Source organism: Sinohyriopsis cumingii, unplaced genomic scaffold (assembly GCF_028554795.1).
Source record: "Sinohyriopsis cumingii isolate HCF-2022 unplaced genomic scaffold, ASM2855479v2 utg000160l, whole genome shotgun sequence".
Classification (NCBI taxonomy): domain Eukaryota; kingdom Metazoa; phylum Mollusca; class Bivalvia; order Unionida; family Unionidae; genus Sinohyriopsis; species Sinohyriopsis cumingii.
Genome location: NW_028315873.1, coordinates 3,229,357 through 3,248,098, shown reverse-complemented (window position 1 = coordinate 3,248,098; position 18,742 = coordinate 3,229,357). Strand labels below are relative to the sequence as shown.

General features: G+C 34.1%; 1 protein-coding gene across 12 annotated transcripts in view; it reads right to left on the bottom strand.

Moving 5' to 3' along the window:
* The window catches only part of LOC149774642 (cytosolic carboxypeptidase 3-like), a 365,035-nt gene that overhangs the window by 41,748 nt on the left and 304,545 nt on the right, over positions 1-18,742 (bottom strand). For 7 of the 12 annotated variants that reach the window (XM_089944927.1, XM_089944928.1, XM_089944935.1 and 4 more), the window contains 2 exons: positions 10,848-11,019; positions 3,343-3,393 (listed from right to left, as the gene is read on the bottom strand). In XM_089944927.1, coding sequence (XP_089801053.1) covers positions 3,343-3,393; positions 10,848-11,019 — 223 coding nt within the window. The remainder of the gene's footprint in view (positions 1-3,342; positions 3,394-10,847; positions 11,020-18,742) is intronic. The other 5 variants (XM_089944934.1, XM_089944939.1, XM_089944931.1 and 2 more) reach the window with 3 other exon arrangements.

The following is an 18,742-nucleotide window of genomic DNA, read 5'->3' as shown; positions in this document are numbered from 1 at the left end:
TATGATATGAAATCAGGTATCATAACCCTCTCTTGTGTGAGTTGTATATGATATGAAATGAGGTGTCATAACTCTCCATTGTGTGAGTTGTATATGATATGAAATGAGGTATCATAACTCTTGACTGTGAATTACATATGATATGAAATCAGGTATCATGATTCTCCATTGGGTGACTTGTAGATGAGATCAGGTATTGTAACCCTCCCATGTGTCAGTTGTGTATGATGTGAGATCAGGTATCATAACCCTCCACTGTGTGAGTTGTAAATGAGATCATACATTGTAACTGTCCCCTGTGTGATTTGTTTATGATATGAGATCAGGTAACAGGTGAGCATCCTTTTATTTTTATCAGACAAGATGGGTGATGTTTACCTGCAATCAATCTGGATAACTAAGATTAGGCCCTGTCATCACAAAACGTTTATCAACTCCAAATCTAGCTTGAAACTATTCCGACAAATCAAAACAGTGAATTATTAAACTTCAAGCCTTGAGTACTTCAAATGTCAACATAAGATTTATTATAGCTAGGCCACGGACTGTTAAACTATTAAAAAGGTAAATAACCCTGTATAGGAAAAACCTATATTTTTGACTATGCTAATTTAATATAGATATTCCCCCCCAAAAATTGACAATGTTTATTTAATACAAATATTCCAACAAAATTTTTGACTATGCTAATTTAATACAAATATTCCAACAAAATTTTTGACCATACCAAATTAAATGCAAATTGTCCTATTAAACATTTGAATATTAGTGACATGAATAAAAATTCTTATTAAAATGTAAAAAATACCAAATGGATCCAATACAGGAATCCTCCAAATGAATCCTCCAAATTAGCCTCCAATTGAATACAAATCTCCCATCTAAATTTTTAACTACTCTAAATAAGATACAAATCTTTCAAAATGTGACTATACCAAACTGAATTCAAATCTTTCAAAATGTGACTATATCTAACTGTATTCAAAACTTTCAAAATGTGACTATACCAAACTGAATTCAAATCTTTCAAAATGTGACTATATCAAACTGAATTCAAATCTTTCAAAATGTGACTATATCAAACTGAATTCAAATCTTTCAAAATGTGACTATACCAAACTGAATTCAAATCTTTCAAAATGTGACTATATCAAACTGAATTCAAATCTTTCAAAATGTGACTGTACCAAACTGAATTCAAATCTTTCAAAATGTGACTATATACCAAACTGAATTCAAATCTTTCAAAATGAGACTATATCAAACTGAATTCAAATCTTTCAAAATGAGACTATACCAAACTGAATTCAAATCTTTCAAAATGTGACTATACCAAACTGAATTCAAAACTTTCAAAATGTGACTATACCAAACTGAATTCAAATCTTTCAAAATGAGACTATATCAAACTGAATTCAAATCTTTCAAAATGTGACTATACCAAACTGAATTCAAATCTTTCAAAATGAGACTATACCAAACTGAATTCAAATCTTTCAAAATGTGACTGTACCAAACTGAATTCAAATCTTTCAAAATGTGACTATATCAAACTGAATTCAAATCTTTCAAAATGTGACTGTACCAAACTGAATTCAAATCTTTCAAAATGTGACTATACCAAACTGAATTCAAATCTTCAATTAAAATTTGGATTATGCTGAATATAAAGCTATAATAAAAGTACGGACTTTTGTAAAATTAATCCAAATCTTTCAACTAAAGTTTTGATTATACAAATGTTCCTATTAAATGTTTGACTAAACAGAATACAGATCATCCAGCTAATTCTTCAATAAATTCAATACAAATCTTCAAACTAAAATTTTACTAAATTAAATTGATATCTTGAAAAAATGACTTTGCTAACTTGAATACAAATCTTCAATTAAAATTCTGGATTATACTTAACTAAACAGAACTATTCAAATTCTGGATTATACTTAACTAAACAGAACTATCACATTCTGGATTATACTAAAAAGAATACAACTCTTCAATTCAATGTTTTGCTATGCTAAATTATACGTATCTTCAATTAAATATTTGACTATGCTAAATTCTACATACATGTTCCAGGACAAATTTTGACTATGACAAATTAAATACCGATCTTCCAACAAAATTAGTTTCAGACTTACATAAGAATGAAATACTGAATAAAAATGCAGAAAATATTAATTAACGATATGAAAGCTGCAGCATCAAATGAAAACATCATAGCTCATCTACCTTAAAGACAAAATGTGTAACAAATGGCTGTAACACTGTATAACAAATAGCTGTAATGCTGTGTAACAAATAGCTGTAATACTGTGTAACAAATAGCTGTAACACTGTGTAACCAATAGCTGTAACACTGCAAGCACATGTAAACCTGTGATATAAAATAATTTCATGCTTAACATTTTGTGAATTTAAATAGCTGTGAAAAAAATTAGGTTTCAAGCAGTGTGGCTGCCTTTGTGCTTGCATTGGACTCAAAATGATTAATCTGGCTTCAATTAGCAGTGTGGCTACCTTACTGTATGGTGCTTGCATTTTGACTCAACATAATTAATCTGGCTTCAATTAGCAGTGTGGCTACCTTACTGTATGGTGCTTGCATTTTGACTCAACGTAATTAATCTGGCTTCAATTAGCAGTGTGGCTACCTTACTGTATGGTGCTTGCATTTTGACTCAACGTAATTAATCTGGCTTCAATTAGCAGTGTGGCTACCTTACTGTATGGTGCTTGCATTTTGACTCAACATAATTAATCTGGCTTCAATTAGCAGTGTGGCTACCTTACTGTATGGTGCTTGCATTTTGACTCAACATAATTAATCTGGCTTCAATTAGCAGCAGGATTAGTAAGCAAATCACTAATGGTATTTTGATTTCATCAGCAGAACATCCAATACTAACTTTATAACAATAAAATAAAAACTTTAATTAAGTAAAGAAGCAGAAAAAAGTACACAAGTCAATTTCAGAAATAATTAATTTGAATTATCCCAGGATGCAGAATCAGCCTTACCTGACTTATAGGATGGATATTTTTCAGGTAGTAAAATTGTTATATGTTATTTTTTTAATATATTCGTTTGCATTCTATTAGGGTTTAATTGAAATCATTAAATGGTTACAGTTTTTTAACATTAAATTACCAAAGTTTTTCAGCATCATTAAATAACTACAGCTTTTAAAATTATTATAATCTACAGCTTTATAACAGCATGAAATAACTACAGCTTTTAATATGATTACAGCTTTCTACATTTTATTTAGCTGCAAGTTAAATAACAGAATAATAAAAATACAACAAAGCATAAATTGGTCACACCAAACTTATCATTACCAAAGAATTTGCTCAGGATATGGACTTTGTCAGGATGTGGGGGAATAAAACCTGTAGATAAAACATCCATGCAATAAAAAAAATTACAACACTTTAAAGACTTTTCAGATACTTTGTGTTTGCAAGTTTAGATCCATTTGTATGCTACAGCAAAACCTGTCTTTACAACACTATTCAAAAGATGGTATATCCACTCTGACCACAACTTATGATCGTGAGATGGTATATCCACCCAGACCCCAGCTTATAATCAAGGGATGGTATATCCACCCAGACCCCAGCTTATGATCAAGGGATGGTATATCCACCCAGATCCCAGCTTATAATCATGAGATGGTAAATCCACCCAGACCCCAGCTTATGATCGCGAGATGGAATATCCACCCAGACTCCAGCTTATGATCAAGGGATGGTAAAATACACCTGGGCCCCAGATTATGATCATGAGATGGTATATCCACCCAGAACCCAGCTTATAATCAAGGGATGGTATATCCACCCAGACCCCAGCTTATGATCAAGGGATGGTATATCCACCCAGACCCCAGCTTATAATCATGACATGGCAAATCCACCCAGACCCCAGCTTATGATCGCGAGATGGTAAATGCACCCAGACCCCAGCTTAAGATCGCGAGATGGAATATCCACCCAGACCCCAGCTTATGATCAAGGGATGGTATATCCACCCAGACCCCAGCTTAAGATCGCGAGATGGAATATCCACCCAGACCCCAGCTTAAGATCGCGAGATGGAATATCCACCCAGACCCCAGCTTATGATCAAGGGATGGTAAAATACACCTGGGCCCCAGATTATGATCATGAGATGGTATATCCACCCAGACCCCAGCTTATAATCAAGGGATGGTATATCCACCCAGACCCCAGCTTATGATCAAGGGATGGTATATCCACCCAGAACCCAGCTTATAATCATGACATGGCAAATCCACCCAGACCCCAGCTTATGATCGCGAGATGGAATATCCACCCAGACCCCAGCTTATGATCAAGGGATGGTAAAATACACCTGGGCCCCAGATTATGATCATGAGATGGTATATCCACCCAGACCCCAGCTTATAATCAAGGGATGGTATATCCACCCAGACCCCAGCTTATGATCAAGGGATGGTATATCCACCCAGAACCCAGCTTATAATCATGACATGGCAAATCCACCCAGACCCCAGCTTATGATCGCGAGATGGTAAATGCACCCAGACCCCAGCTTAAGATCGCGAGATGGAATATCCACCCAGACCCCAGCTTATGATCAAGGGATGGTATATCCACCCAGATCCCAGCTTACGATTGTGAGATGGTAAATGCACCCAGACCCCAGTTTATGATTGCGAGATGGTAAATGCACCCAGACCCCAGCTTATGATTGCGAGATGGTAAATCCACCCAGACCCCAGGTTATGATCGTGAGATGGAATATCCACCCAGACCCCAGCTTATGATTGCGAGATGGTAAATCCACCCAGACCCCAGGTTATGATCACAAGATGGAATATCCACACAGACCCCAGCTTATGATCAAGGGATGGTATATCCACCCAGACCCCAGCTTATGATCAAGGGATGGTATATCTACCTGGACCTCAGCTTATAATCATGACATGGTGTATCCACCCAGACCCCAGCTTATGAACACGAGATAGTATATCCACCCAGGTCCCAGCTTATGAATACGAGATGGTATATCCACTTGGACTGCAGATTATATCATGAGATGGTATATACACCCAGACCCCATATTATGATCCTGAGATGGTAAATCCACTCATACTAGAGTAATATGAGTTAGAGAAGGATATCTCCACTGCAATCTCGATTTGTACAAGAAATCCTACTGAATGTGTGATACCATATGAACGCATACCGTGTTTGACATTACTTCAATAGCGTATACAAAATGTCAAGAGATATATCTAACATTTTGGGAGTTTTGCCATTAAACTCAAGTTTAAATAATCATATGGATAGGAAAAAATACACTTTAAACAAATAGTAAAACAGAAGAATTGTGGGCTGCAAAAGGCACATCTATACAGTGAGACCAACAAGTGTATCAAATAGCAAAATAATATCTTGCTGGGTTTTCGGAATTATGTTTCAGAAATTCAAATATGAATGATTGATGAAAGGAAACATATAAGAATGTTAAAAATATTGAAACTGAATAACTGAGAATAGCACAAGGGACATCCAGATTCCTAATAGAGATATCTACACCACTAGTACAATGTGTCCATAGTTCATAGAGATATATACACCACTAGTCCAACGCATCCACAGTTCATATAGATATCTACACCACTAGTCCAATGTGTCCAAAGTTCATAAAGGTATATACCCCACTAGTTTGCGATCTGTACAAGTTTCACAGAGATATCTTTATTACTAGTCAAAGTGTGCACATTTCATAGAGATATATCCACCACTAGTACAATGTGTCCAAAGTTCATAGAGATATCTACACCACTAGTCCAAAATGTCCAAAGTTCAAAAAGATATCTACATCACTAGTCTGAGATCTGTACAAGTTTCACAGAGATATCTACATTACTAGTCAAAGTGTGCACATTTCAGAGATATCTACAACACTAGTCCATCATGTGTCTAAACTTCATAGAGATATCTACACTAGTCCAATATATGTACCAAGATTCCTAGAGATATCTATATTACTAGTCAAAGTGTGCACATTGCATAGAGATACCTCCACCACTAGTCCAATGTGTCCAAAGTTCATAAAGATATCTACACCACTAGTCTGAGATCTGTACAAGTTTCACAGAGATATCTACATTACTAGTCAAAGTGTGCACATTTCAGAGATATCTACACCACCAGTCCATCATGTGTTTAAACTTCATAGAGATATCTACACTAGTCCAATATATGTACCAAGATTCCTAGAGATATCTATATTACTAGTCAAAGTGTGCACATTTCATTGAGATATCTCCACCACTAATCCAATGTGTCCAAAGTTCATAAAGATATCTACACCACTAGTCTGAGATCTGTACAAGTTTCACAGAGATATCTATATTACTAGTCAAAGTGTGCATATTACAGAGATATCTACACCACAAGTCCATCATGTGTTCAAACTTCATAAAGATATCTACACTAGTTCAATATTTGTACCAAGATTCATGGTGATATCTGCATTAGTCCAATGTTTGTACAAACTTAGTATAGATATCTACACCTATAGTCCAACTTTCAAAGAGATATCTTAAATGGTTTGAGTTCCTAATAAAATGAATAAAGCGTAGATAATGGATGGATTGATAGATGAAGAAATGAAAAAGACCGCACGCAAACAGGCAGACAGTGGGATATAACAATAGCAGTAACATAAAAGAGGTATAACAACTTCATATATGGGACACATACTCAGCCTTAATACAGGCCAAAAATCCTTTTTTATCATTCTGTGATCATTTGTATCTCTTCATATCAAGTAATGTTAACCACAAAGGAATAGATGTGGTTTCCATGGTGTCTTATATAAACAGGTTTCACTGTAGAGTACTTAATGGAAAATTGCAAATAACTGCACATATGCAGTTAACTTTGTGTTCTTATATCCGTTGACTTTGAGCATATCTCACAGATTATGTTAACGTAATATATATATATATATATATATATATATATATATATATACACACACACACACATAATGCATAATCTGTATGTAGTGCATCATTATACTAAGTCTGTATGTACAGTAGTAGCTTATACTAAATCTATATTCAGTACATCATACTAAATTTTGTGTGTATTATATTATACTAAATCTGTATGTAGTACCTTATGCTAGATCTGTATGATGTACCTTATACTAAATCTGTATGCAGTACCTTATACTGTACTAAATCTGTATGCAGTACATTATACTGTACAGTCTGTATGCAGTACCTTATACTGTACTAAATCTGTATGCATTACCTTATACTGTACTCAATCTGTATGCAGTACCTTATACTGTACAGATCTGTATGCAGTACCTTATATTGTACTAAATCTGTATGCAGTACCATATACTGTACTAAATCTGTATGTAGTACAATATATTTAATCTGTTTGTAGTACATTATAGTAAATCTGTATTCAATACATTATATATAATCTGTGTGTATTATATTATACTAAACTTGTATGGAGTACATTATACTAAATATAAATGTAGATTATACAAAATCTGTATGTAGTAAATTATTTTCAAAATTTAATCATTCAGTCAATACTTTTGCAGACTACTAATGATTTTTACACACCCAAAGAAAACTCAAAAAGTAAAAATTAAAAATATTTATAATGATGTCAAATAACAGAATGCATTATTATTATTATACATTATTTTACTTTAATCGTAACAGTACAATATATCTGTGGATATTTATCAAAACAATAAATATGCATGCCTAATTTGAATCAATTTTTTTTTTTTACGTAACATTTGTATAATGAAATATTAGCATCAGTCTCTGACAAAAAGAATTGAACAAAATGAAAAAAAAACAAAGATTTATGTAAATTCATTTTATAAATCACAGCAGACAAAAAAAAAGAAGAAAATCCAAATATTCACTCTATTAAAGACATGGCCTTAAATATCTAATAATGAAGAAGACATTTCTTTTGTTCCCTAAAAACATGGTGGGGAATAATAAATATTTTTTACTGAGATTGTTCTTTTACATATTTAAAATTGTGCAATTTTCATGCTTTGATAAGAATTACATGTTTTTTTACAAGGCTATGACTTCCCAAGTCCTATTTCAGCTGCCAACTTTTCAGTGCGTGTGAATAAAAATTTCTTAAATTAAATTATTGGTATTCAATGTATTCACACTAATTATATTTTCTTTCTTTCACAAATTTACCTCCTGGTGTCCACTGATGACATACCTGGTGATCATTAAGTTTACCTCCTGGTGTCCACTGATGACATTCCTGGTGATCATTAAGTTTCACACTTAACAGGCCCTAAATAGTTTTCTTTTGTCCAGATTTTCCTAAATGACGTCTACATAAACAAGGTGATATCATTCCATCCCCATATACTCTCTTAAAATCAACTTTGCAGGAAACAAACAACGCACACTCAAGACTTTTGCTTCTCACCCCCACTGCCATGAACTCTGATTTCCAGGCATTGTTACACCTGTTGCAGTAGGTGTTAACACTGAGAGAAATAGATTACAGCATTTTGGCTCAAACTGGACCCAAAACTGTGCTTCCATTAAATACTCAATTTCAAAAATTATTTTTGAGTTGGTCTCTCCTAATTATCTCACTGCGACCGAAGGTTGGCCAGATTTTATCAGAGAACGAGAGATGAGCTATAATGGACATAATTTGGACACTTTATTATTTATAACACCTTAATAAATATCCTCTCTCAAACTTTCCAAATTACAATAAAAATGCAATCAATTTACAACTTGCTGTGTACATGTCAGCCACTGTGTAATATTTCCTAGCTGGATTAGAAATCATAGCATGCAGATTATCTGGCTGCTACACTGACAAAACAGTTCCAGTTCCTAGAATTCAAGACTCAATTATGCACTGGCAAAACAGTTCCAGTTCCAAGAAGTTAAGACTCAAATCTGCATTGGCAAAACAGTTCCAGTTCCTAGAAGTTAAGACTCAAATCTGCATTGGCAAAACAGTTCCAGTACCTAGAAGTTAAGACACAAATCTGCAATGGCAAAACAGTTCCAGTACCTAGAAGTTAAGACTCAAATCTGCACAGACAAAACAGTTCCAGTTCCTAGAAGTTAAGACTCAAATCTGCAATGGCAAAACAGTTCCAGTTCCTAGAAGTTAAGACTCAAATCTGCAATGTTTGATAGAATATGGGAAACTACAGCAATTGTTTTCTTAAATTTTTAAAAATAAATTTTTAAAAGAGTTAGAATAAAACTGTAAAACATTATTTATGGTAGACATTCTCAAAATGGTATTTTTGTCATGTTGCCCACAGAATATCACACAAGTCTAACATGTTTTGTTCAATTAGACATATCTTAAGTAGGAAGCATATGATTATGGCATTCAATCAACAAGCCTAGTGCTTACAGGGTCATGCTCTTGCAAGTTGACTGTGAACAATTTTCATGCACTTTACATTGTTTTAGCGGAATTCATTACAGTTTTGGTGAATGCACACACTAATATATCCTTTAGAAAACACCATTTGTTATATGAACTTTATATCCAATCCATTGTTAAATTTTTTTCATGTGTATTAATTCAGTCATTATCCTTAGTTTTATTTATTTACCCTTTAGGAGGAAGAGCTATAGCAAATTTGTGGGAGACAGTAGCTCAATCCTGTTTAGCAACAACTTTCAAAAAATGAAGTTTAAAACAAACAACTCAAAACAATTAAGAGCATGTGTATAAGTTAGTATGAAGTAATTAATTGTTATTTTCTTGATGCTAAAGCACAACTGCACTTCATTTTATTATTCAAATCTGTTTTCAGTCTAAAGTTAAACAATCGAAACAAACATTTGTTACTTATTCAGCACTCGACACCACCCTCTACTCACTATCAGTACTACTGGCAGGACGGTTACAATTTCTCGGCTTAAATTTGGCTAGTGTCTCCACTACAGTTGGCATTTTCATGCTTTCTGTTAGAGTTTTAGGCAGCTTACGCTGTGGGAGTGAATCACGCTGCTGTAGGGCAATCACAGATGGACTTGGCGGGAAATCAAGTGGCTCTAATGGGGGCGGGTTTGAAGTTTGTATTGATATCACATGTCGGAACTTTCGATAATTTTCCATCTCCATTGCCTCGCAGTGTTGACAGCCGATTCCATGCAGATGCTCCCCTTCTTGGTCACTCTGTTGGCATGCATTTATGGTGAGTAAACAAGCAATAATTAACTTTCTAATTTTCTCTATTGTAATTGTTTAATAGTGTTGCCATAGAAACTGATTCCTTGCAATGATATTTGTCACAGCTATCAGAATGACCAGAATGCACTACAAGTATTTATGTTTGCACAAATACATGAAAACTGTCATTAATTTTGGATTAAAGACCTTTCAGTTTAAAAGTCTGTGATAAGAAAAGGACAAAATATGCAGAGAACATGAAATCAGTTACTACAACATTTTAATAATAAATTATCATACTATTGATTGCTGAAACAGAATACAGTCTGCATAGTACATGCCATACAATAATTGGAATTTCCCCTTCCAACAAATGAAGCTACATGAAACCAGGCTCTTATTTCAACAACATTTCTTTAACGTGAACTTGAGTAATCTAATTAGTCAGATGTAAGAAGCAGCTGGCTAATATATTGCATGAGTTAGAGTTTTTAAAATCAGACTGTATCCTGCTTAACTTTTTAAGCCGTACAAATTTTATTTCTAACTGCACTACATAACCATAGGGAGTCTATATCAGACTACATCTCAAAATGTTCTTTCCCAGGCTGTAATAAACTTACCAGCATGTGTGTAACCAGTCCGAACATTGAATCCTACAAGAGTCTGGGCAATGTTAGATGTCCCCTCATTCAGAGCTACCTGTAGACGACGGTGTAATTCATCTTGTGTTAGTGAGCGTCGGAGTACGGGCATTCCCGTTTTGGGGCAGTTGCAAAACCCATCTTCCACACACTACAGGGGTGAGAAAAGCAACTAGGGTAATAAAAGGCTGTTCTATTGTATTACCTCTCAATTTCAACCTTTGAATGTTTAATCTCCAGAAAGTCATCAACTGGGTATTGCTTAACCACATATTTGTCTATGCATTTAAAAATGGTATACCAAACTTAAAAATAAAAGTGAAACTTCCATAAAATGGACACTTTAATTGGGACCAAATTGATTTGGTGTTTTCCATAGGTAACCAGTATACATATGGTTGAACACCATATTTCAGGAGAGAAATATAAAACAACTTTACTGGGATCAGAATTTGTGGCCAGTCTAGAGAGGATGCTGGGACAAGACTGTGTGGTCAGTCTGAAGAGAATTTTGGAACCAGTCTGTATCTGGAGAGAATGCTGGTAAAAAATGTGTGGCCAGTCTCAGAGAATGATGGGTTACACAGAGCCAGAACAGGGAAATGACCCTGAATCAAAACATACAGTGAAAATTGAAAAATGGGCATCAAATGAATCTTGAACTAATCTCAGTTTGGAAACCATTTCAGTGAAAATGTAACAATTAATTGGTTAATTATTTTCCCAATTTGCGGTAAATAAATTAACCAAACTGATAGTGACTTACGCAATGGATAGTTGGCAAGTAGGCAGTGCATAACAAAGGTTGAATTACGAGGTTTCTAATGGGTTACTGTATTAGCAGCTAGCAGCAAAATGGAGGAAATAAATCGGTCAAAGTTTTATCAGTAATGAAGTACTAATTCATATACTAATGCACATGTTGCATGTATTTTCAAAAATACTATTTTTCAATGACTTTTCACTATAAGTACCCACATTTCAATCCCAGTAACAATACATGGTATCTGAGATAAAAATGTGTTAAGGCAACTACTTTCAGGCAACTAATGTACATAGAAAAAAGAAATAAATACAAATTTCATGCTTCATTTTAGATCACAATGAAAGAAGGTGTTTAATTAGAAATCAAATGTCTTTAAAAATTTGACTTTGAAATGATCAAGCTATAGGAAAGAAGTACAAATTTGGTATATGAGTTGATAAGGATTGATAATGTTTTAAAGCTTCCTCCAGTTTTCAAACATTTATAACAAAGCAACGTTTCTAAAGAAGACAACATTTACTGCACATAAGGACAGTCAAAAAAGCACAATTAAAATAATGTATAAAACATTTCTGCAATAATGTACTACGAATGCACTGGGGTGCAAATCATATTTAGGCACCAATGATTATCAAATAATTTGCATCATATACTAAACAGCTGAGCTGTAGGCAGCACATAACAGCTGAGCTGTAAAGCATGAATAACAGCTGAACCATAGAGAGTGGGTTTCCATGTATAAGCTGGAAGACACAGCTCTGTAATTTTAACAAAAATGCATAAAAAATTTAATGCAGTTTAATGTTACATGAATTATAAATGCTTGGATAATCTTATCACTGTAAGGTTTAAATGTTGCAATTTAATATTACATGGGCTAGACATTTTTTAATAATCTTACTTCTATAATGTTTAAGTGTTACAGTTCAATAGTACATGGGCTATGCAGTTTAATAGTACAGGGGCTATGTAGTTCAACTGTACATGGGTAATGCAGTTCAATAGTGCATGGGATATGCAGTTCAATAATGCATGGTATATGCAGTTCAATAGTGCATGGGATATGCAGTTGAATAGTACATGGGCTATGCAGTTTAATAGTACAGGGGCTATGTAGTTCGACAGTACATGGGTAATGCAGTTCAATAGTGCATGGGATATGCAGTTCAATAGTGCATGGGATATGCAGTTCAATAGTACATGGGCTATGCAGTTTAACAGTACAGGGGCTATGTAGTTCAACAGTACATGGGTAATGCAGTTCAATAGTGCATGGGATATGCAGTTCAATAGTGCATGGGCTATGCAGTTTAATAGTACAGGGGCTATGTAGTTCAACAGTACATGGGTAATGCAGTTCAAAAGTGCATGGGATATGCAGTTCAATAGTACATGGGATATGCAGTTTAATAGTATATGGGATAGGCAGTTCAATAGTACATGGGCTATGTAGTTCAACAGTGCATGGGTAATTCAGTTCAATAGTGCATGGGATATGCAGTTCAATAGTACATGGGATATGCAGTTTAATAGTACATTGGATATGCAGTTCAATAGTGCATGGGATATGCAGTTCAATAGTACATGGGATATGCAGTTCAATAGTACATGGGATATGCAGTTCAATAGTACATTGGATATGCAGTTCAATAGTACATGGGATATGCAGTTCAATAGTACATGGGATATGCAGTTCAATAGTACATTGGATATGTAGTTCAATAGTACATTGGATATGCAGTTCAATAGTACATGGGATATGTAGTTCAATAGTACATGGGATATGCAGTTCAATAGTACATGGGATATGTAGTTCAATAGTACATGGGATATGCAGTTCAATAGTACATTGGATATGCAGTTCAATAGTACATGGGATATGCAGTTCAATAGTACATTGGATATGCAGTTCAATAGTACATGGGATATGCAGTTCAATAGTACATTGGATATGCAGTTCAATAGTACATTGGATATGCAGTTCAATAGTACATTGGATATGCAGTTCAATAGTACATGGCCTAGACATGCTTGACTAATATAAGTTCTTTAAGGTTTAAGTACTGCAGTTCAAAACAATTGTCAGCTTAGTCCATGTCAAATTTTTGCTGTTTAATTTCAACTCATCTACAAAATCCTACATACATGTCAGGTCTTCATTCTAGGATAAATGGCCTGGGCCTTCATTCTAGGACAAATGGCCTAGGGCCTTCAGTCTAGGATAAATTGCATTGGGCCTTCAGTCTAGGAAAAATAACACATGGTCCTTCAGTCTAGGATAAATAATGTTCTTTGGCCAGTGTATTGATAAGATCCAGTACAAAAGATCAAGTATACCAATAAGTTCCAGTGTACTGATAGGATCCAGTGTAAAGATCTAGTGTGCCAATAAGTACCAGTGTATTGATAAGATCCAGTGTAAAGATTCTGTGTAAATATCCAGCGTACAGATAAGATCCAGTGTAAATATCCAGTGTACAGATATGGTGTACGAGTAAGTACCAGTGTACTTATAAGACCCAGTGTAAAGATCCAGTGTACAGATAAGATCCAGTGTAAATATCCAGTGTACATATAAGATCCAGTGTAAATATCCAGTGTACAGATATGGTGTACCAGTGTACTTATAAGACCCAGTGTAAAGGTCCAGTGTACAGATAAGATCCAGTGTAAATATCCTGTGTACAGACAACATCCAGTGTACAGATATGGTGTACCAGTAAGTACCAGTGTACTTATAAGATCCAGTGTACAGATCCAGTGTACAGATATGGTGTACCAGTAAGTACCAGTGTACTTATAAGATCCAGTGTAAAGATCCAGTGTACAGATATGGTGTACCAGTAAGTACCAGTGTACTTATATGATTCAGTGTAAAGATCTATAATGGATATATTTCACTGAGTACATGAAAAACTATTCTTGAGTTTTTCACCTTTTAGATAAAATATAAACAGTATGTTATTTGGTCAGAACAGCAAATTTTATTTTAATTTTATGCTCAAACTTTTTTGAATGCAATATGTATCACTGCCTGAGGTAGAAAATATTACAATATGATGTAATGTCAGCTGTTTACCGTTTTTGGTCTGTTGTGTTATATCTGCATAGAGTACTACTAACATTTCTTCCTAATTCAAGGCAATACACACATGAGCTAGAAAACATGTACCAAACAAAATCTAAACATGTTGTAGAATTGTAACCTGGTACTCATGCATGGTCATACTTACCACTAGACCAAGCATGTGACCATATTATGTCATATTTTTTATCATAATGTTTTGATGTATATTTAGCACTGTGAAGGAGCTGTTTTTCATGTTCACTTCAGTAAATTATCAAAATTATTTCTGTGTAAAAATCTACCCAATGATGTGCTAGTATACAATAAAATATTAGAATTGCCTTGCAGTGTGAACAACATCATTAAATTACATACACAGATGGCTGCTATCATTATCTGATTAAAATCAGATCTCCGGTGTTATACACAAAGATCTGAAAGTGACCACTTAGGGTCATGTTCTGTTAACCTATGTAATTACCATAATTGCTAATTTTATCAACCAATCTGATGAAGTGTTATATCTTCGCGTCTGGAGACAGCAGTCTGGATGAAGACCATCCATGTATACTGAAAGATTTAATTCACATTCAGATTATTCGAAAACTGCATTTCTATTGGCTAATTCAAAGGTCACCAAAACATGACCCTTATGTGATCATTGTCAGATCTTCATGTAGGACAGCAGAGATATGATTTTAATCAGATTGGCTGTTATGGACAATTGACTAATTAAAATTAATTTACATGAAGCATTTTAAAAATTACAGTTAATTATTAGATTAGTATATTAATCTAGACCTAATTATCCAATTAGTGCATGTATTTAATTAGAGTTAATTACCAGAATAGAGCATATATGTAAAAAATTAGATTGCAGAACAAAATATAATGTTAATTGTGTCATACTGAAACTTGATGATGAAAAGGTGTGATTGAAATACTAAGCAGGGATAATGGTTATTTATTATGAAGCAGATTCAGGATCTGTGTATCATTGGTATATCACATAAAATATTGCCAATACTATTTTAACAGTCCTGATTTCCATTTAGTCAAACACAGAATAATTTCTTTCACTGATAACTGACTAATGAAATTTCCAATGGTGAATATATTGATGTACACTTTGCATGAACATATATCTACTCTCTGTTCCATCTAATAAAGATTTCATCAAAACATTTTTTAAAAAATTAATCATTTGCAATTTCAATTCCTCCATATATTATTGTCTACTGCTGTTGAAAACTTCTGTTTTTACCATTCCAACTGCATAATATTGCCTTTTTTGGTGCATAAGAGAAAGATCTTATAAAGCCCTGCTGGTGTTGAGAGTGATATTATTAGGCCCTGATGGTGTTCATCAACGGAGTGATATTTAAAGACTCTGTTGGTGTTGAGTGATATTTAAAGACTCTGTTGGTGTTGAGAGTGATATTATTAGACTCTGCTGGTGTTGAGAGTGATATTATTAGACTCTGTTGGTGTTGAGAGTGATATTTAAAGACTCTGTTGGTGTTGAGAGTGATATTATTAGACTCTGCTGGTGTTGAGAGTGATATTATTAGACTGTTGGTGTTGACAGTGATATTATTAGACTCTGTTGGTGTTGAGAGTGATATTACTAGACTCTGCTGGTGTTGAGTGATATTATTAGACTGCTGGTGTTGAGAGTGATATTATTAGACTGCTGGTGTTGAGAGTGATATTATTAGACTCTGTTGGTGTTGACAGTGATATTATTAGACTATGTTGGTGTTGAGAGTGATATTATTAGACTCTGTTGGTGTTGAGAGTGATATTATTAGACTCTGTTGGTGTTGAGAGTGATATTATTAGACTCTGTTGGTGTTGACAGTGATATTATTAGACTATGTTGGTGTTGAGAGTGATATTATTAGACTCTGCTGGTGTTGAGAGTGATATTATTAGACTCTGCTGGTGTTGAGAGTGATATTATTAGACTGTTGGTGTTCAGAGTGATATTATTAGACTATGTTGATGTTGAGAGTGATATTATTAGACTGTTGGTGTTGAGAGTGATATTATTAGACTCTGCTGGTGTTGAGAGTGATATTATTAGACTCTGTTGGTGTTGAGAGTGATATTATTAGACTGTTGGTGTTGAGAGTGATATTATTAGACTCTGTTGGTGTTGAGAGTGATATTATTAGGCTCTGTTGGTGTTGAGAGTGATATTATTAGGCTCTGTTGGTGTTGAGAGTAATATTATTAGACTCTGTTGGTGTTGAGAGTGATATTATTAGACTCTGCTGGTGTTGAGAGTGATATTATTAGACTCTGTTGGTGTTGAGAGTGATATTATTAGACTCTGCTGGTGTTGAGAGTGATATTATTAGACTCCGTTGGTGTTGAGAGTAATATTATTACACTGCTGGTGTTGAGAGTAATATTATTAGACTCTGCTGGTGTTGAGAGTGATATTATTAGACTCTGTTGGTGTTGAGAGTGATATTATTAGACTCTGTTGGTGTTGAGAGTGATATTATTAGACTATGTTGGTGTTGAGAGTAATATTATTAGACTCTGTTGGTGTTGAGAGTGATATTATTAGACTCTGTTGGTGTTGAGAGTGATATTATTAGGCTCTGCTGGTGTTGAGAGTGATATTATTAGACTCTGCTGGTGTTGAGAGTGATATTATTAGACTCTGTTGGTGTTGAGAGTGATATTATTAGACTCTGTTGGTGTTGAGAGTGATATTATTAGACTGCTGGTGTTGAGAGTGATATTATTAGGCTCTGTTGGTGTTGAGAGTGATATTATTAGACTCTGTTGGTGTTGAGAGTAATATTATTAGACTATGTTGGTGTTGAGAGTGATATTATTAGACTCTGCTGGTGTTGAGAGTGATATTATTAGACTCTGTTGGTGTTGAGAGTGATATTATTAGACTGCTGGTGTTGAGAGTGATATTATTAGGCTCTGTTGGTGTTTAGAGTGATATTATTAGGCCTGTCAGACTGAGATTACAATGGCTTTGGATCAATACGAATCTACTGATAGAATCTGTGTTGTGGTTTGCACACAGACAAGGAAATCTCGGTCAAAGGGTTACATTATCTGTCTCCTGATGATGCTGTACCTTTTCTCATCAAATATCTTCCTTTCAAATTAAAATACCTTTCAATTTTTTGGCAAAAGTGTTTAGTACATACAAGACATGTAGTATGCAGCTATTATTTCCTCGCTTTTTCTAAAGATCATTTGTTTGTTTTTTAAATTTTCAAAGGCTAAAGAATAAAAAATAGAATCATACTATGTGTACGTGTTACAATTTAAACTATAAAATATTTTAACAATTTAAAAGTTATAATTTTTACATCTCATCTGTTCTACACCAAGAATATCAAGAGTCAAACGCTACTGTTTTGTTAACACAGCATATTATCATCAAGGCAATGGTGTGACCGATGGATCTGAAATAATTAAGTTAAATGTGTGAGAAAATGACAACAAATGATTTGATAGTACTGTACTGTGTTGTTATCACATTTAATTAGTCGATGTCATATGAATATAACAACAATTAAATTAAAAAAATTTAATGATAACCTGAAAAACTTTTCAAAAAATTAGATTATAAGGATAACGTCAAACTTTTGAAAAAGTAATTTATCAGGGTAAATTTTAACTTTTGAAAAAAGTAGCTTATCAAGGTACATTTTAACTCTTGAAAAAGTAGTTTATAAGGGAATTTTTTTAATTTTGATACGTACTTTATCAGGGTACATCTTAACTCTTGTAAAATGTACTTTCTACAAGTGCTATCGCTAGCATGTGCACATAATGACTGAGACATTGGGACAGAGATATGAAAAGCAACATTAGCAAATCAGCTGGATTTTTCTGTCACTTGGGTTAGAATAAATTGTATCGCATAATTAAATGTCTAAAACAGCATTATTAGCAGCTCTAAGCTTTTAAGATAATGCAGAATCCTGATTTTGGCATTTACGCAAATCTGTAACCTTTGAACACTGGTAAGCCATCAAAAGAACGTGCATTTTTCTGAAG